General features: G+C 48.4%; 1 protein-coding gene across 1 annotated transcript in view; it reads left to right on the forward strand.

Annotated features, from left to right (window-relative positions):
* The first annotated feature begins 5,813 nt into the window (after positions 1-5,813).
* The window catches only part of LOC125446152 (myocardial zonula adherens protein), a 48,780-nt gene continuing 36,815 nt past the window's right edge, over positions 5,814-17,778 (forward strand). The window contains exons 1-4 of the mRNA XM_048519703.1: positions 5,814-6,024; positions 12,179-12,268; positions 15,383-15,541; positions 16,385-16,477. Of these exons, the coding sequence (XP_048375660.1) occupies positions 5,926-6,024; positions 12,179-12,268; positions 15,383-15,541; positions 16,385-16,477 (441 nt within the window). The 5' untranslated portion in view covers positions 5,814-5,925. The remainder of the gene's footprint in view (positions 6,025-12,178; positions 12,269-15,382; positions 15,542-16,384; positions 16,478-17,778) is intronic.

Here is a 17,778-nt window from a genome sequence, read left to right on the forward strand (position 1 = left end):
TGTGGCCGTGGTCTGGTGGATCTTGTTCCTAACGTTTCGCCTGCATCTGTGGCTGGCATCTTCAGAGGTGTATCCCAGAGGTGATGTAACCCCCATGCTCAGAATGGGTTGACCCAGTAAGGGGTGGAGACTCAAAGCAGCAAGAGGCTGCAGCAGACCTCATGGAGTTTGGAGGAGACAAGGCTACCAGACTCAGACCTTGATTTCTATAAGCCTTTAAAACCTTGTTAAGGGTTCTTTTTGTGGTTGTAATGGGTGAGAGTTCTCCTGGAAACCTTCATCATGTTGAATCCTGTTCATCAAGGCCTTGGAGTCTTCAGGAGCCAACCCACTTGCAAAGAAGAATTGGACTTGGCAGTATCGGTAGACTGTAAATATAAGGACTTGAAAATGCAACCTGAACAGGACCTTGAAATGTGATGTTAAATGTTGATGTTATATGTTAAGAAAGTAAACCATTTTGTTTTTAAAAATTTGTTGTTGCAAACTCATTCCAGGTTCTGCCCCCCAGAACCCACAGATAGAGGTTACAGTGACACAGTGTGTAACAGACTTCCCTCTGTGATACACCTCTGAAGGTGCCAGCCGCAGATGCAGGCGAAACGTTAGGAACAAGAACCACCAGACTACGGCCACACAGCCCGGAAAACCCACCAGAACCAGTTGAATCCGGCCGTGAAAGCCTTCGACAATTTTTTCCTCCTTCTGCAACACTTATAAATCAGAGTTACACAATTAAGTAAAAGACTGATAGATTCCAAAACAGGATCATCAGTCCTTCTTCACACAATCCATAATTAGCTTCCAAAATTCAATGCCACAAGATGCGACGATTAGTATAAGCTGAGATGGCCGTTTTAAAAATCTGCCAAAGTCTCAGTGGGAAAGGCAGACCATATAGCAAATAAATAGCAACAAGACAATTTCAGTTTGGATTATATCACAGTTGCATGAATAAGTTTCTTAGTTAGAGCTGGCACGCTTTGAACTGTACGACCAGGAGAGCCTATAATAACAGTGACACCTCCGTGCTCAGAGGCTGCGTGTTTCCGCATACCAGATGCCAGGAACAGAAATAGGAGGATGGCCCTCGCCACAAAACCCCGCTTCAGGGGATGTGCTTCCATTGTGTTGGAGCCAGAACGTCTTTCCAAGTTATGGCAAGACAACTCTTAGGCTCGTTCCGCACACGCAGAATAATGCACTTTCAAACTGCTTTCAGTGCTCTTTGAAGCTGGGCGGAATGGCAAAATCCACTTGCAAACAGTTGTGAAAGTGGGTGCTGTGTGGTTTCCGGGCTGCATGGCCGTGTTCTAGCAGCATTCTCTCCTGACGTTTCGCCTGCGTCTGTGGCTGGCATCTTCAGAGGATCTGATGTTGGGAAAGCAAGTGGAGTATATATATCTGTTGGAGTGTCCAGGGTGGGTGGGGGAAACCTTGTCTGTGAGTAACAAAGGCGGCAACCAGGTCAATAGTTGAGGGCATCTGAATAGAAGTATGAGTAACAATGAAGACTATAGCCTGGGAGTAACCCTGTAGATAGCAAGGTCACTGGTGGACCTTGTTGTGAAAGTGGTTTGAAAACACATTATTTTGCGTGTGCGGAAGGGGCCTAGATGTATTTTATGAAGGATGGGCTATTTCAGGGGTAGGGAATCTGCGGCTCTCCAGATGTTCAGGAACTACAATTCCCATCAGCCCCTACCAGCATGGCCAATTGGAGAGCCGCAGGTTCCCTACCCCTGGGCTATTTAAATCATCCTCGTTTGACAGATCTAGAAGGCCAACAGAATCTCCCGTGTTAGGAATAACTGTTGAAAGTATGGGATACAAATCTGTGGACAAATGTATGGCACCTGTTCAGAATACCAAATTTAGGGCTTCCGTTTAGCCATGCTGACAGAGGCTTATGGGAATTGTAGTTCCTGAACATCTGGAGAGCCGCAGGTTCCCTACCCCTGGTTTAGATGTAACATTCAGCACTGCAGAGCAGCATCGATGTTTTAGTTCTCACATGAAAGCAGAATGTTTAACAGTGAAATGTTTTACAGCAAGTTTTGCAACTGCAAACATCCAACCACCCATGCCTGCTACACTATAGGCAGACAGAGCTCACCACTGCTACCTGAAAATAAGACTTACCTTGAAAATAAGCCCTAGCATGATTTTTTAAGGATTTTTGGAGGATGCTTGAAATATAAGTCCTGCTCCAAAAATAAGCCCTAGTTACAGATTCCCCAGCGCAGCTGATCGGGTCACGTGGGGGGCACAAAATCATGGGGGAAAAGAAAACATCCCCTGAAAATAAGCCCTAAAGCATCTTTTGGAGCAAAAATTAATATACAACCCTGTCTTATGTTGGGGGAAACACGGTAACACGGCTCTGACGTTTTAGCAAGCCCCTGGTCCCTCTCAGCTCCTGCGGGCCAAACCAAGCAGCTAAAGGGGGAACGGTCTGAAAGTTTCTTGAGGTTGAACATCCTGGACAATACCCAAGAGTGGAGGAGATCCAGAATCTGAGAGGCTCAGAAAACACACACACCCTCCCCATCACCCTGGAGGATTGCAGGGGGTCACCAGGGAGGCCCCCGAGTGTCAGCTGTACAAATGAATTATCATGCTGGAAAGGGGAAATGGGCCCGGGGTGGTTACCCCCCTGTCCCAAACTGACCATTAAATGTTATGGGCTTCCAAAGTCTCCCTTTGAACTCCCCAGCTTGTGTGGGCGGCTCGTTTGGTAGAAAAATAAACACCGGCCTTAACCAAGCTCTCGACAGTTTATAAAGGCCGAAAAGCTGCCTCTGTGACAGCAAGCAATTGACACCTGGCTCAGTACTGCAATTAGCTTCTGCACATTTTGGACAGGGCCGTTTGCATCCAGCTTGGAAAGTTCCAAAATAAGAGTGAAAGAACGCTGACAAAAACACCCCGAGGCTAAGTCTTGCCGAAGGCTTTCATGGCCGGAATCGCTAGAGTGTTGTGGGTTTTCCAGGTTTTATAGATCCTCTGAAGATGCCAGCCACAAGTCACACTGTTGTGCACCGCCCAGAGCCCCTTGGGGATGGGGCGGTCTATAAATTTAAATAATAAATAAATAAATAAGTCGCAGGCGAAACGTCAGGAGAAAATGCTACTGGAACACGGCCATGCAACCCAGAAAACCCGCAACACTAATGTTTAAGTAGTTGATGATTAAGGACAGGGGTCCCCAAACTTTTTAAACAGGGGGCCAGTTCGCTGTCCCTCAGACTGTTGGAGGGCCGGACTAAAAAAAACTATGAACAAATTCCTATGCACAAATGATTGTGAAATGTTTGATTTCACCTTTCAGCCTTTCTGTCATGGTCTATTTTTAGAACAGTGACCAAAGTATGTCAAGTACAGGGTGGGCTCCAAATATTGTTGGGGAGGCTGTGGAATACCTTCCCCTGTAAAAAAAAAAAAAGGCAGAACTTTCCCAATGAAGCATTCCATCTAACCCAGGATCAGGTATCTTCCTGGGTTCTTTCCTCCCTAGCAGCCAGCGAGCGATTCGCCAGCCTGGCTGATGCCAATGGGAGTGAGGCGGAACAGAAAGCCTGAGAGCAACACATGGAGTAGCTGAGAGGGAAGGGCAGAGCAGGTGTTGCCACATGTAAGGTTTCCAACTCTGGGTCAGAAAATTCATGGAGATTTTGGGGTGCCATCATGTAACTGCAATCAACAGCTGTTGGGGCCGGTTCCTCCTCTCCCTCGAGCCCCCACTGCACATGAATGGAGCCATCGCCACCATGCCTGGCGGGCTGGATAAATGCCTTCAGGGGGCCACATTTGGCCCCCGGGCCGTAGTTTGAGGACCCCTGATTAAGGACCTCAAGAAAAATGTCATCCTCCCAAGTGTAGCTTCCTGCCCCTGACCCGTCTGCTCCACTTGAGGATGACCGGGGGCGCTGGAGTTGTACAAGACTCACTCTGCCCCATCATTCTGCCGCATCATCCAAATTCACACCTATTATAAGTCTCCAGCCCTTTTCATTTGGAAAGGTGCTGACTGTATGTACGTAACAGGAATAGTGATCTAGCTATTACAGGTTTCTTTTTTTAAAGGAGCAGCAGTGGCGTAGGAGGTTAAGGGCTCGTGTATCTAATCTGGAGGAACCGGGTTTGATTCCCAGCTCGGCCGCCTGAGCTGTGGAGGCTTATCTGGGGAATTCAGATTAGCCTGTGCACTCCCACACACGCCAGCTGGGTGACCTTGGGCTAGTCACAGCTTCTCGGAGCTCTCCCAGCCCCACCTACCTCACAGGGTGTTTGTTGTGAGGGGGGAAGGGCAAGGAGATTGTCAGCCCCTTTGAGTCTCCTGCAGGAGAGAAAGGGGGGATATAAATCCAAACTCTTCTTCTTAAAGTCACAAAAAGTCCTCCAGGAGCAAAGGGTGGGGGTGGGGGGTGGGGGGTGGCAGCCATTGAGGGCAAAGGTGCAAAGACTCCCCTATGGATACTCTGCAGCCACTGCACGTGCCTTTACACTCACAACTGTGACCGCTGTGTGGAGAATTGCCTCCATGAGGAAGAATTGCATGTTGTTCAAGCTGAACGACACGTGCCTACGATGCAGCCACGTGGGAACTCTTTTCAGGAAATCTGTGGTTTGGATTTGTGCCAGCACAGAGAGGCCTCTGCGTACCTCTCGATGCCAGTGCCATGATTCCATCACCCGCCCGCCCGGCCTGACTCTGCCATGCAAATGTCTTACGGTTGAGAGCCAGTGTGGCACAATCATAGAACCACAGAGCTGGAAGAGACCCCCAAGGGCCATCAAGTCCAACCCCCTGCCAGGCAGGAACACACAATCAAAGCATAGTGGTTTGATTGACAGACAAGGACCTGGGAGATCCTGGCACTCTGCCATGGAAGTTGCTGCTGGGTGATCTTAGGCCAGTCACACACACACTCTGCCTAACTGACCCACCTCACAGGGCTGCTGTGAAGATAAAACAGAGGAGAATCACGTAAGCCACTTGGGGTCAGGCCTGTCAATAAATCAAGCAAATAGTCAACTGAGGAGCACCAGTACCAGTTAGGCAAACTTGCAGCCCTCCAGATGTTATGGACTACAGCTCCCCATCATCCAGTGGCGTAGTGACTAAGAGCAATGGCTAAGAGCAGGTGCACTCTGATCTGGAGGAACTGGGTTTGGTTCCCCGCTCTGCCCCCTGAGCTGTGGAGGCTTATCTGGGGAATCCAGATTAGCCTGTGCACTCCCACACACGCCAGCTGGGTGACCTTGGGCTAGTCACAGCTTCTCGGAGCTCTCTCAGCCCCACCTACCTCACAGGGTGTTTGTTGTGAGGGGGGAAGGGCAAAGAGATTGTCAGCCCCTTTGAGTCTCCTGCAGGAGAGAAAGGGGGGATATAAATCCAAACTCTTCTTCTTCTTCTTCTTCTTCTTCTTCTTCTTCTTCTTCTTCTTCTTCTCTTGCCAGCATGATGGGAACTGTAGTCCACAACACCCGAAGGGGCCGCGAGTTTGACACCTGGGAGTGTCAAAGGAGGACCAGGTCCGACTCTTCTCCCGTTGCCTTGGAAACCCACTGGGCTTGGCCTGGCCTACCTCGCGGGGCTGTTGTGGGGCTCAGACGCAGGCGAGGAGAGGAGAGGGGGTGGTGGTATGAACGAGGCGAACGGCTGCGGGCTGCCGCCGTCCCTGCTGCCCGGAAACCTTCGAGGGAGCGGCTGGGAGGGAGCCGGGCGCCTCTCTGTTGGCTCGCCCGGCCCCCTCTTCTTCTTCTTCCTCCTCCTCCTCCCCGCCCAGCCCAGCCCAGCCCAGCCGGGGAGAGGGAGGCGGCGGCGCGCTCAGTCAGGCAGTCAGTCCGCGAGTGGCCTTCAGGCTGCAGCAGCAGCAGCTGGCGAGGAAGAGGAGGAGGAGGAGGAGGAGGAGGAGGAAGATGCTGCGCTACACCTCCGGCCTCACCCTCACCACCACCGCCCCCACCAAGCCCCTCGACGGCGGCGGCGGCGGAGAGACCACCGGCGGCAGGAGGAGGGTGAGCCTCAGCCAGGGGTCTGCCACCTGTGGCGCGCCGGATATGTTCACGGACTACAATCCCCATCAGCCCCTGCCAGCATGGCCAATGGGCCGTGCTGGCAGGGGCTGATGGGAATTGTAGTCCGCGAACATCTGGAGAGCCGCAGGTCGTCTACCTGGTCTCGGGGAAGGGGGACGCCGTGCGCATGCGCCGCGAGGGCAGCGCGGCGACTGGCTCCGGCCGGCTTGGTAGCGCGTTTGGATCCGGAGAGCGCCGGTTCGAATCCCCACGCTGCCGCCTGGGAAGCTCCCCCGGGGGGACCTGGGGCCGGCCAGCCACGCGCTCTCCTCCTGAGCTGCTGCCTCCTCCCAGTCTGGGTGTGGGGACTAAATGGGGAAGAGCCGGCGATGTTCCCCTAGGGGAGAAAGGCGGGGAAATGGTAGTGAATTCCGGGGTGGCGGCCTCTGCAGGGTGGTTGTGCCCGGGCGGGGGCCCTTTGGAGCGCCCCCATGAGGTTGGCATCGCGTGGTGGTTCTTTGTTTTCATCTCATTCCATTTATATCCCACCCACTTCCAGCCCAGGCTGACAGCAGAGTCCTGGGTCTGGGGAGCTCTGGGGTTGGAGCGTGCTGGGTCGGCTGCCTGCTGTTTCTCAGCCTGGCCTACCTTGTAGGGCTGGCGTGCGGGTAAAGGAGCATGACCCCTAAGCATGCAGCCCTTCCGCTCCAAGCTGCTAGGCCTCTTCCCTTGCTGGACAGAGCCTAAATGCCTCCTGGTTGAAAATGTGAATTCCTTATTAAAACGCTGTCTTCAGCTCAGTTGTGAAGTGAGGTCACACTCGGTCAGGGGGCGAGGGACAGTGGTCGCCCGACCTGGTTGTGGCATGCTGGCGTCCCGCTTTCCTTCAGATGAGAGATGCAGCGAGGCACAATGGTGAAAGCCGGTGCGTCAACCCATTCCGGCGTTCTTGCTTCCACCAGCAGACACCTTTTGCACGTTGAGAAATGGTCCCTGGAGGAGGACAGATGCTGTCAGACGGCAACAAGCCTGCTTTCTCGGGGCCCCTGCACAGTTAGAGCACTCCCCGAGCAGGTGGCTTCGTTGCAGAGACGGGGCAGGACTCGTACCTGCGTGGCCGAGGATTCCTCTCCACAACGGTACATTTTGCTGGGCGTGTGGGCTGGATTTGCAACTGTCGCAGGGGGGTGATCGTGGTGATTCTGGGCTCCTTGGCAAAATGTCAGGATGGGTCCCAGAGATACTGCAACGCCACCCCCTCGCTGGGGCCCTCATCTCTTTTGAGGCAGGCAGGACCCATTGCTGAAGCCAAAAGCTCAATTTCAATTCAATTTCAATAAGCCTCTATTGGCATATACACGACAGTATAAAAATACAGTTCCAGTTAAAAAGTGAATAGTAAAAAACTTCGCGTTTGTCATACATTCAGTTTACAAACTTCTGACAAAAACTTTGCCACCATAAGGCAACAATGAAAGTCCTGACAATTTAAAAGCATAACTACTTTGTCTGATTCAGTATAATCAATCATAGGGTCTATGGCTTGGGATAGCAGGCTGGATCGGAGTTCTTGGTGTAATAAGCAGTTCAGGAGAATGTGTGGGATGGAATCCAGCTGTCCTAAGCTACAGGTACAGAACCTCTTATCGCTTGGAAGACCTTTAAGTCTTCCTCTATGTAATGGAGATGGCACGATGTTAAATCTAGCCAGCATATAGGGGTGGGGTGAGTACTTCTCAAAAGCGAAGCCAAAAGCCAGCGGCCCAGGCCCCAGGCGGCCGGGCAGGTGCAAGCAATGGCAGGAACCTGTTCTTCTTTCCCCCTGCCTTCGGGCGCTGCTGCCCCGTGGCGCGTTGGCTAAGGGTGCCCCTGAACACCCCATGATTGTTAACTTCTGCGAGGAGCTCCCTCATTCTAGCCGGTTTTAAGTTCTCCCGTTTCTGTTCCGGGGAACCAGTCAGGAAGGATTTGTGCAGTGATCCTGGCTCTTCACAAAGGAACACCCTGATCTCTGCACAAAAGATGAGAAGTGCCTCACCGAGCAGGAGTTCTGCCCAGAGTTATTAATTTCCCACGTAAGCGGAAGCGGAGTCATGTGTACAGATGGTTTCTCCTTTGAAAACAGCGTGTCATTAAAAGTTTACATGGGAAATGCAGTCTCTTGTGTCTTTTAAGGAACCCGTAGCTGGTGTTCCTCTTGGTTCGGTAAATAAAGCCGACTTGGGAGAAAGTGGGCTGGGCTGCATTCTGCTTCTTGAGAATTTGGGGTACGATCTGCTGAGAATTTGTGCTTCTTGAGAATTTGGGGTACAATTTTCCTATGCATCTCCCATTCATTTCTCTGGAACTGGTGCACAGAAAGGTTCCAGAGGTGCCCAGCTGCTTTGATCCAGGAAGGGGGATCCATTTGCAGAGGGAGAGGAGGTTAAGAGCTCGTGTGTCTAATCTGGAGGAACCGGGTTTGATTCCCAGCTCTGCCGCCTGAGCTGTGGAGGTTTATCTGGGGAATTCAGATTAGCCTGTGCGCTCCCAACACACGCCAGCTGGGTGACCTTGGGCTAGTCACGGCTTCTCGGAGCTCTCTCAGCCCCACCCACCTCACAGGGTGCTTGTTGTGAGGGGGGAAGGGCAAGGAGATTGTCAGCCCCTTTGAGTCTCCTGCAGGAGAGAAAGGGGGGATATACATCCAAACTCTTCTTCTTCTTCTTCTTCTTGGAATTGATGCAGGTGCTAGTCGTTACCAAGCGCACACAGAAGGAGCTGAATCAAGGCTGTGAGGCATGAAACATACTCCTCTGGTTTGTCAGGAACCTGTTTTTAACCCTCTTTCCAACCTGTATTTTTAGCTGCAAGTCCAAACCTTGTGACCAAAGCAAATCACTTCATGAGTGAATTCACCCATGAAGCTGGTTTCCTTGCCCTTTTCTTTTATTCACAGCTGAAGCCAAAGAACCTCATTCTGAAATCAGTGCGCTTAGAATGGCATGACTCTGCTTAGGATTGCGTGGCAAAGTTGTACTGACACTATTCCCAGCAGTTTTTTTGGCTGTAGTATGTTCACTTCACCGTCCACCATGTTTCTGGCATTTTCCAGAACTTAGATCTTAGTTGTGCTCTTGAGGTTTGTAGAGGAGATTAGCACAGTGGAGGCATTCCGCTTTGCTGAACCAAGAATGTTTTCAGGTTTTCTTTAAAGTATAAGCCCAGGTCACCTCCGAAAGTGAAAACTGCAACCAAATCCAGTTTCCTACAGTTTGCCCCCACTTAAATGCCTTCAGGAAACTGAATTTGGTTGTGGCTTTTACTTTCAGAGGTGACCTGGGTTTATACTCCAAAGAAAACCTGAAAACATTATTGGTTTGTTTATTATTCACTTGTTTATTATTCACTTATTTGATTCATTTCCCCCCAGAGTGGGCCCAAAGTATCCTCTGTTTTATCTTCACAATATCCCGGTGAGGTAGGTCAGGTTGAAAGAGTGTGGCGTTCCCGAGTGTGCACCTGTGACAGAGTGGAGACTTGATATTCACTTGGGTTAATGTTACAAAATTAAAGTCAAATAAATATTTATTACAAGGTCTGTACAAATGTTTAAAACATCTCAGAAAGCAAACTGCTTCTTTTACGAAAGCTGTAACATTGAAACGTACATAGTTGATGTCAATTTCCAACGCTCTACTAAAACGACTGGGTTTTAATGTTGTAAGTCAGGGGTCTTCAAACTATGGCCCCCCAGATGTTCATGAACTACAATTCCCATCAGCCCTGCCACTTGGCCATGCTGGCAGGGGCTGATGGGAATTGTAGTCCATGAACATCTGGAGGGCCATAGTTTGAAGACCCCTATTGTAAGTTAACGCTTGTGGAATAGTGTATACGGAGTTAGGGTTGAGTCCCCTTTTCCTTGCTAGAGTGGGATTCAAACCTGGATGTCGGTAGATACCAGTCCGACATTTAGTCTGCCACACTGCCTCTGCTCTCAGTTTGCCCCTAATGTGTGAAAGGCACAAAGGTGTGGGTAACTTTGATGTGTCTGTTGCCACTTTAGAGACTGGCAGTTATCAAAACATTACTCGAGCAATTGAAAGTATTTAAATTATTTTTGAGAACTCTGATAATTAAGATAACATCTTGGCAGCTGTTGTTAACATATTGTGTTTAAACTCTGGTAAGATCTAAAACTCTGGTAAGATCTAATTAAAGCGCGTGTTGTGCAGTCGTCTGTCTCTAAGTAGCTTTTCCACTAGCTTGAAAACACCGGCTGTTATCACGCAAGAGTGCACATTCTTTGAGTGCTCGAGGGGATGGAATTTGGAGATTGGCTGATAGTGCTTGTCTTTGCCATAGAATTGTTTTGGGACACAGGTGATCTCTGTTCATGCAACAAACGGAGGCTGAAACTTGAGAGAAAGTCTGACATTTGTCTCGTGCACGAAAATGATCTGTTCGTTAACTGCAGCAACCTTGTTCGTCAGTGTTTGCCCTAGCAGATGTTCTTAAGCTACATTCCAGTTATTTTTGAGAACTTCAGAATTTATCATGCAGTAAAAACCCAGGAGGCTTTAATTTAATGGTTTCCGTACTTTTCCAGTCATACTTAACATGGCAGCGTTATAAATTTATTCATTATATATTTTATTTAAAGCACACACTCACCTGGATGGCCCAGGTTGGTCTCATCAGATCTTGGGAGCTGTGAAAGGCCATCCCTGCTTAGGACTTGAATGGGAGACCATTAAGAAAAACCAGGGTCATTGTGTATACTTGCAGGGGTCTGCAACCTGCTGCTCTCCAGATGTTCATGGACTACAATTCCCATCAGCCCCTGCCACCATGGTCAGGGGCCTTCAACCTGTGGTGCTCCGGATATGTTCGCGGACTACAATCCATGTATTGTAGTCCATGAACATCTGGAGAGCCACAGGTTGCAGACCCTTGGTAGGAAAGCAATGGCAAACCACCTCTAGTTGCCTCTGCCCTTATCTGGATGACTCAGGTCGGCCCAATCTCATTTGCTCTCATGAAACTAAGCAGGATTGCCCCTGGTTAGTAAAGGGGGACCACCAAGGAAATCCAGCACTAACAATAATGACAGACCTGCTCATCTCTTTCCTCGAAAACTATGGCCCCTTCCGCACACGCAAAATAATGCATTTTCAAACCACTTTCACAACTGTTTGCAAGTGGATTTTGCTATTCCGCACAGCTTCAAAGAGCACTGAAAGCAGTTTGAAAGTGCATTATTCTGCGTGTGCAGAATGAGCCTATGTGAGCTTCTGTAAGTCGATTGCAAGCTGACGGCAAAGGAAAAATATATTTATTGATTTAAAAAAAAATGATGGCGCCTTCCCACCCACTCAGGATCTCCAACACCTGTCTTTGGCTCATTCCGCACATGCAGAATAATGCACTTTCAAACTGCTTTCAATGCTCTTTGAAACTGTGCAGAATGGTAAAATCCACTTGCAAACAGTTGTGAAAGTGGTTTGAAAACACATTATTTTGCGTGTGCGGAAGGGGCCTTTGATTCAGCACTGCGATATTAGTAGTTCTTAGTGTTTTGTACTCACTTTAAAGTCTGAAAACAAAAGACTTTTTTTTTCTTGGACCAACCCAAGCAGCACAAAACAAGATCCCAGTTTTTCTAAAACTCTTTGACCAGGTAAAAGGCAGGGGGATGTCTTCGGCCAGAAGCTGAAGAAGGACTGTACCACATTGAGAACAGGGGGTTCAAAACAATTAAGAAATTTCCCGAAAAGAACTGCACAGCTCAAGTCATGCAATAAAACCCCACATGTGATTCTTTCTTCCAGCGCTGCTTTGACAAAACGTACAACTTTTTTTATTTGCAAAATTAGAAATACACAATGCTCCATTGCAGTCCTGTGTGATGATGATTTCAGTTTATTTGTGAATGAGTCTGACACGGGGAAAAACTGTTCTGTTTATAGGTTGTCCTTCAGTGTGTGTTTTGTCACTTCTTTCCGTGGCATTTGGTAATCTGAGATATAAAGTTCTCCTTGACGTTGTGTTTTACTGTTGTTTTTTGCCCCTTGACTCAATAAGCCATCTATTCGAAAGTAACTTTTCATTCTTTTACCAAGAATGGAATGTCCTTGATGTAATGAAAGCAAAATTTTGTCGTTTCTTCCAGGCAAATGTTTGCCGGCTGCGTTTAACCCTGCCCCCTGAAGAAGACTCACTTTCTCAGGAAAGAAAAAATAAAACAGAAAAAACCAAAAAGGTAAGTTTTACTGATCTTACATCCAAGGACATTAAGTCAAGCATGAGTGCAGTGATTGCGTTGCCCTGGCTCTTGCTACAGGCAAATTTCAGCAGAGGTAAATATCCAGTGAAATTTGTCCGTCAAAAATAAGTCTGTTAGTTGTGCATTCAGCAAAGGCTCTGGAAATGGGCAGCATACCTCCAGATTCTGCTACTGGGATGCTATTTTTGTTACTTGTTCCCACCTCTCTCTTCTGGGTAAACTTAGCACGTTGTGCTTTATTGGATTGTCACTTTTGCTTTGTTTAGGCCCCATCCGCACTCGCAAAATAATGCGTTTTCAAACCACTTTCACAACTGTTTGCAAGTGGATTTTGCCATTCCGCACAGCTTCAAAGAGCACTGAAAGCAGTTTGAAAGTGCATTATTCTGCATGTGCGGAATGAGCCCTAGTTTGCTTTGTGATTATACAGGGTTATTCACGTTTCTTCCTTTGTCAGGAAGTGAGACGCATGATTCTAGTCCAGGATTTTATTATTATTCTTATTCACTCAGCTTATATACCATCCTTCCCCTCACGGAATCAGATAAGAGTAAGATACTAATATGAGTAGGACACTATATATACCAGGCACAGGGGGGAACCTCCCTCCTTTGAATATCAGCAGCCTTCATAAGGAAGCCAGGTTGGCAGAGAAACAAGGCAGTGTCAAAAGCTTGGTAACAGCTCCCTTATCACACCCACGAGTTCATGAAGCACGGGGGAAATAGCTGCGCTGCCCAAATGACAGGGTGTCGTTTGAAATGGTGCCGGGCTCCATTCCGATGGAGGCAAAGGGTCAAGCGGGCGCTGGATCGCCCTGCCAAACAGGTTCACGGGCCTGTTTGACTGAATCCGTGCGTGGCTCATTGTGGCCGGGGTTGAATGTGTTTTGTTAGACGTCTGAATAATCCGTATTGCACGGCCGTGTCGCAAACTATTCCGCTGCCATCAGCAGAGACACACCCTTCTCAGTTGTGTCTGTGCTTCGACTTACACTGTGGCGCTCCTGGCTCTTCTGTCCGTGATGTGTTTCTTTCTTCCTGTGCAATAACAGTGGTGCAATAACAGTTGTGGTGCAATAACAGTTCAGGAGAAAAGTCTGTGGAAATGTTTCTGTCTGGTTGGCTAGTTGTGGTTGTTTCGTGGCCCAGTGGGCAGTCGCTGTTCAGAAGCTTGTTGGCTCCCAATCTTGATCCTCCTTGATCTGAGATTGCAAATGCCTCAACAGACCAGGTGATCGGGAGCAACAGCCGCAGAAGGCCCTGGCTTTCACCTCCTGCACGTGAGCTCCCCAAGGCACCTGGTGGGCCACTGCGAGTAGCAGACAGCTGGACTAGATGGACTCTGGTCTGATCCAGCAGGCTGGTTCTTATGTTCTTATAAGGGGCTTGGACAGATTGATGGAGGAGAAGTCGATCTATGGCTACCAATCTTGGTCCTCTTTGATCTGAGATTGCAAATGCCTTAGCAGACCAGGTGCTCGGGAGCAACAGCCGCAGAAGGCCCTGGCTTTCACATCCTGCACGTGAGCTCCCAAAGGCACCTGGTGGGCCATTGCGAGTAGCAGAGAGCTGGACTAGATGGACTCTGGTCTGATCCAGCTAGCTTGTTCTTATGTTCTTATTGACAAAGTAAACGCACCCAGTGGAGGGGTTGTACCCTCAAGCTCCAATTAGCAGTACAGTGGCTCATTATTGATAACAGCTCAGTCTCAGCTCAGTCACCCTATCTTCAGTTCGGAAGTGCTTCTGGCTGCCCTCCCCTGAGCTTGGATGAGTCCTGCATTCCAAAGGCTATTGAGAAATTCCAGGGCGCTGGAGACTATCCAGTACCTTTGGTCACCCACCCACCCTCTCCGGTCACCAATCAGATTAGCCAAACGAGCGCTGCTCACAATAATTAAAACAGCCAAACTTGAGGATGACTACTTCGGCTAGACAGCCTTCATTAGAGCAGTAGCGTTTAGCATTTTTCAGGGCTGTCCAGAGTTGTACATAGCAGTTTGTGCCGAGCGTCTTCAGAGCGTGGAGTTTATTTGGAAGGCGTGCATCCCACGCTGTCCGGAATCTGCCCACGATGTCTGAACGTTGCATTTTGACCGATTCCAGAGGTCCTCCGGGTCTTTGACCTGCACGAGGCGCACCGTGGCAGCAGCTGTTCCCAGTTCAAAGTACTCTTCCCTCTGGCATTTCACAGAGTTGATTCCTTCGTTGTGAATAATCACGTAGGGGAGTGGCGAAACCACCAAAGGAAATATTTAACCCAGGAAATAAAAATTTGTTTTTAAATGCGGAACCCCACCCAGCGTGTATGGAAACTGACTGTGCTTTCTTTGTGCTTTTAAAAAAAACCACACATTTCAAGTGAGACATCAGATTTTAGTTCTGTCACAGCATGACTGTACACATGTCATCATGTGCACTGCCTATATTCATGTGTCCTTTCGTGTTATATTTTGGAGTAGGGTGTGTGAAGTAGTTGTGCATAAGTGCCAGGCAGAGCAAGAGGGATTCTGCCGCTGGGCAGACAAATGATCAATATCTAGCAATACTAGCAGCTACTACCGTGTTTCCCCGAATATAAGACAGTGTCTTATATTAATTTTTGCTCCCAAAGATGTGCTATGTCTTATTTTCAGGGGATGTCTATTTTTCTGTGTTCTGTTCGTTGGGCATGCTTCCAAACAAAAACTTTGCTATGTCTTACTTTCGGGGGATGCCTTATATTTCGCACTTCAGCAAAACCTCTACCATGTCTTTATTTTCGGGGATGTCTTATATTAGGGGAAACAGAGTAGCATACTGAGCAGCTACGCATGCACTCCCTTAAATATAATGTTCTCAGCTGATGTCACCCTTCCAACTATGGAAATCTCAGTAGCTCAATACACAACACCCCTTCCCCCTGACTGAACGAATAGTCTGGCCAAACTCTTTTACACCACATTCTTCTGTGCAAGCATGGGCAGGGTTAAAGGAGGAGCGAACGCAGAATGACAGCGCGCTGATGGTTTGTTTGCTATAATAACCCTTCTCTGATTTTGTCCTGCCTCCTTATTGAGGGTAAAAATAATCTTTTCTTTTTCTACAGTGTCTCTACCAGGTTCCCAATGGATTGTCCACGGGGAACTTCTCACCTGGCGTGGTTTATGGTGTGGTGCACAGATCTGATAGTAATCATAACAAAGAAATGGTGGTCTATGGATGGTCAACTCACCAGCTGAAGGAAGAAATGAAGTACATAAGAGACGTGAGTGTTTTGCATCTGCTTAAACGCTTGAGTGTATTGGTTTGTTTCAGAACACCTTTCTCCCAATAACTGGGACCTAAGCAGGGTCACGATAAAAACAGCCTACATCATCACAAATAAAAGTAATCAGTGATGACGCAAACATTAAAAGGGACAGCAACAAAATGTCACTCTCTTGAAGTCAGCTTAAAACCTATTTCTTTATAAGCCTTTACCCAGAGGTGGGATCCAGCAGGTTCTCACCGTTTCCCGTGAGTAGGTTACTAATTATTTGCGTGTGCCGAGAGGGGGTTACTAATGGGTGATTTTGCCACGTGATTGTTGCCTTAGTTACGCCCCTCCTCTCAGCAGTAGCGCGCAGAACTTGAAGCAGTCTAGCAGGAGGTGCACCGGCATGCATGGCAGCCTGCGCCTGCGTGCATTCGTTTCCCACCCAAGGACCGGCACAGCGGCTGTGTCCTTGCCACAGCCCCGCCCAGGAATGCCCCGCCCCCGGAATGCCTGGCCACGCCCCCATCGTGCCCCACTCAGCCCCATTGGCGCTACGCCACAGTTTGAATCCCACCACCATGGGAACCTGTTACTAAAATTTTTGGATCCCACCACTGCCTTTACCCCACTTTGTCCAATATTAACCACCACTCCCCGGCCCTGCTGAAGGTTTCAAATTTGCATCCTCTCTGAAATGCCACTGGGGGGGGGGGGCTTTGAAACGTGTCCCCTGAAATAAGAGGCAACAGCTACTGAGGAAGCCTGCAGACCTGAGGTCTGTGCCGAGCAGAGCTGACCCCACGACTCACGATGCTTTCGTCACACGAAATACTGTAATTCTTTTGTTCTCAGGTGAGATTAACTTTGGAAAGGGCGAGAAAGAAAATGTATGGAGAGTATGATGAAATGAAACGCAAAATCCAAGAGTTTACAAAGGAACTGACTGTAAGTGCACTGGTTCTTCTGTTCATTTCTTTGATTATCGTCTTTAATTTGTGACATCTGATGATGAAATAAACGGTGGGGGAATGAAAGTGCTGTTTGACGTGTATCTGGATTGGACGCCGCTCGGTGTCCCAGCAGCCCGCAGGAGCCATCTCTTAGGAAGCATGGCAAATTCATGAAAATATCACACTCTCTGCGACTGATATTTCTCTGCTTAGTGCACCTGCTGTCTCCTTTTAATACCCAGCATCCTCCCTTCAGGTATCCAGGTATCCAGAAATACTAGGAGATCAGAAAGTGCTCTTTCACTCCATAACTTTCTTTGTTCATCTCTTCCCTACTTTTTGAAGGTTCTTCAAATGTACCCAGGGTACCCTGCATGGGGGCACTTAGAATACCTTTCACATCTGCGTGCGCTGGCCTAGTTCCATAGGTGCCCAGGCTGGTTTGTAAACATTTTATTGGGTAATGAGCTAATAAATATTTATAGACTCCCCTGTGCACTGGTTTTATCTAGCTGTGGATCTCGTTTGTTGTTGGCAAATGTAGACCTCTCAGGGTAATTGACTTCTGTACCTTGACTGGGCGGGTTTTCCCCTCCAGTTCATAATTGCACGCCAGGCTACTGCTTTATAATTACCTTTTCTTTTGTTTGGCTCTTTATAGTGGCTGTTGTCTGGCCTTCTGTTCTTGCTTTGTGCTTTCCAGAGATCCTGCCAGCCCCTTTTATGTTCTGGGAGTTACCTTCCTCCTAATAGCTTGTTCAGGTGTATATTTACCTTCCACATTTTTTATAGCGGGGCCTCTAATTTTGCCTGCATAACAGGAGGCGCTCTGGATCAGGAATTCAGTGAATGTTGTGATCAGTATTTGAACACTGATAAAAACCACTGAGCTTGTATGTTCTGTATGCCAATAAAGGCTTATCGAAATAAAAAAAAACACTGAGCAATTTCGCTGTGGTAGGTGAGAGATGGTTTTTGTGACCAGTCAGTCAGTATTTATTGCAGGCCACAGGACTTTCAGAAGTAGGAGGAGAAACACTATTACAAAGCCAGTTACTGTGACCATGGTCTGGGGCAGTGATAGCGAACCTTTTTGAGACCGAGTGCCCAAACTGCAAACCAAAACCCACTTATTTATCGCAAAGTGCCAACACGGCAATTGAACCTGAATACTGAGGTTTTAGTTTAGAAAAAACGGTTGGCTCTGAGGCATGCGTTACTCGGGAGTAAGCTTGGTGGTAGTTGGTGGCTTTGCTTTGAAGCAACCGTGCAAATCTTCCAATGGGTGAATCACGA

Source organism: Sphaerodactylus townsendi, linkage group LG17 (genome assembly GCF_021028975.2).
Source record: "Sphaerodactylus townsendi isolate TG3544 linkage group LG17, MPM_Stown_v2.3, whole genome shotgun sequence".
Taxonomy (NCBI): Eukaryota; Metazoa; Chordata; class Lepidosauria; order Squamata; family Sphaerodactylidae; genus Sphaerodactylus; species Sphaerodactylus townsendi.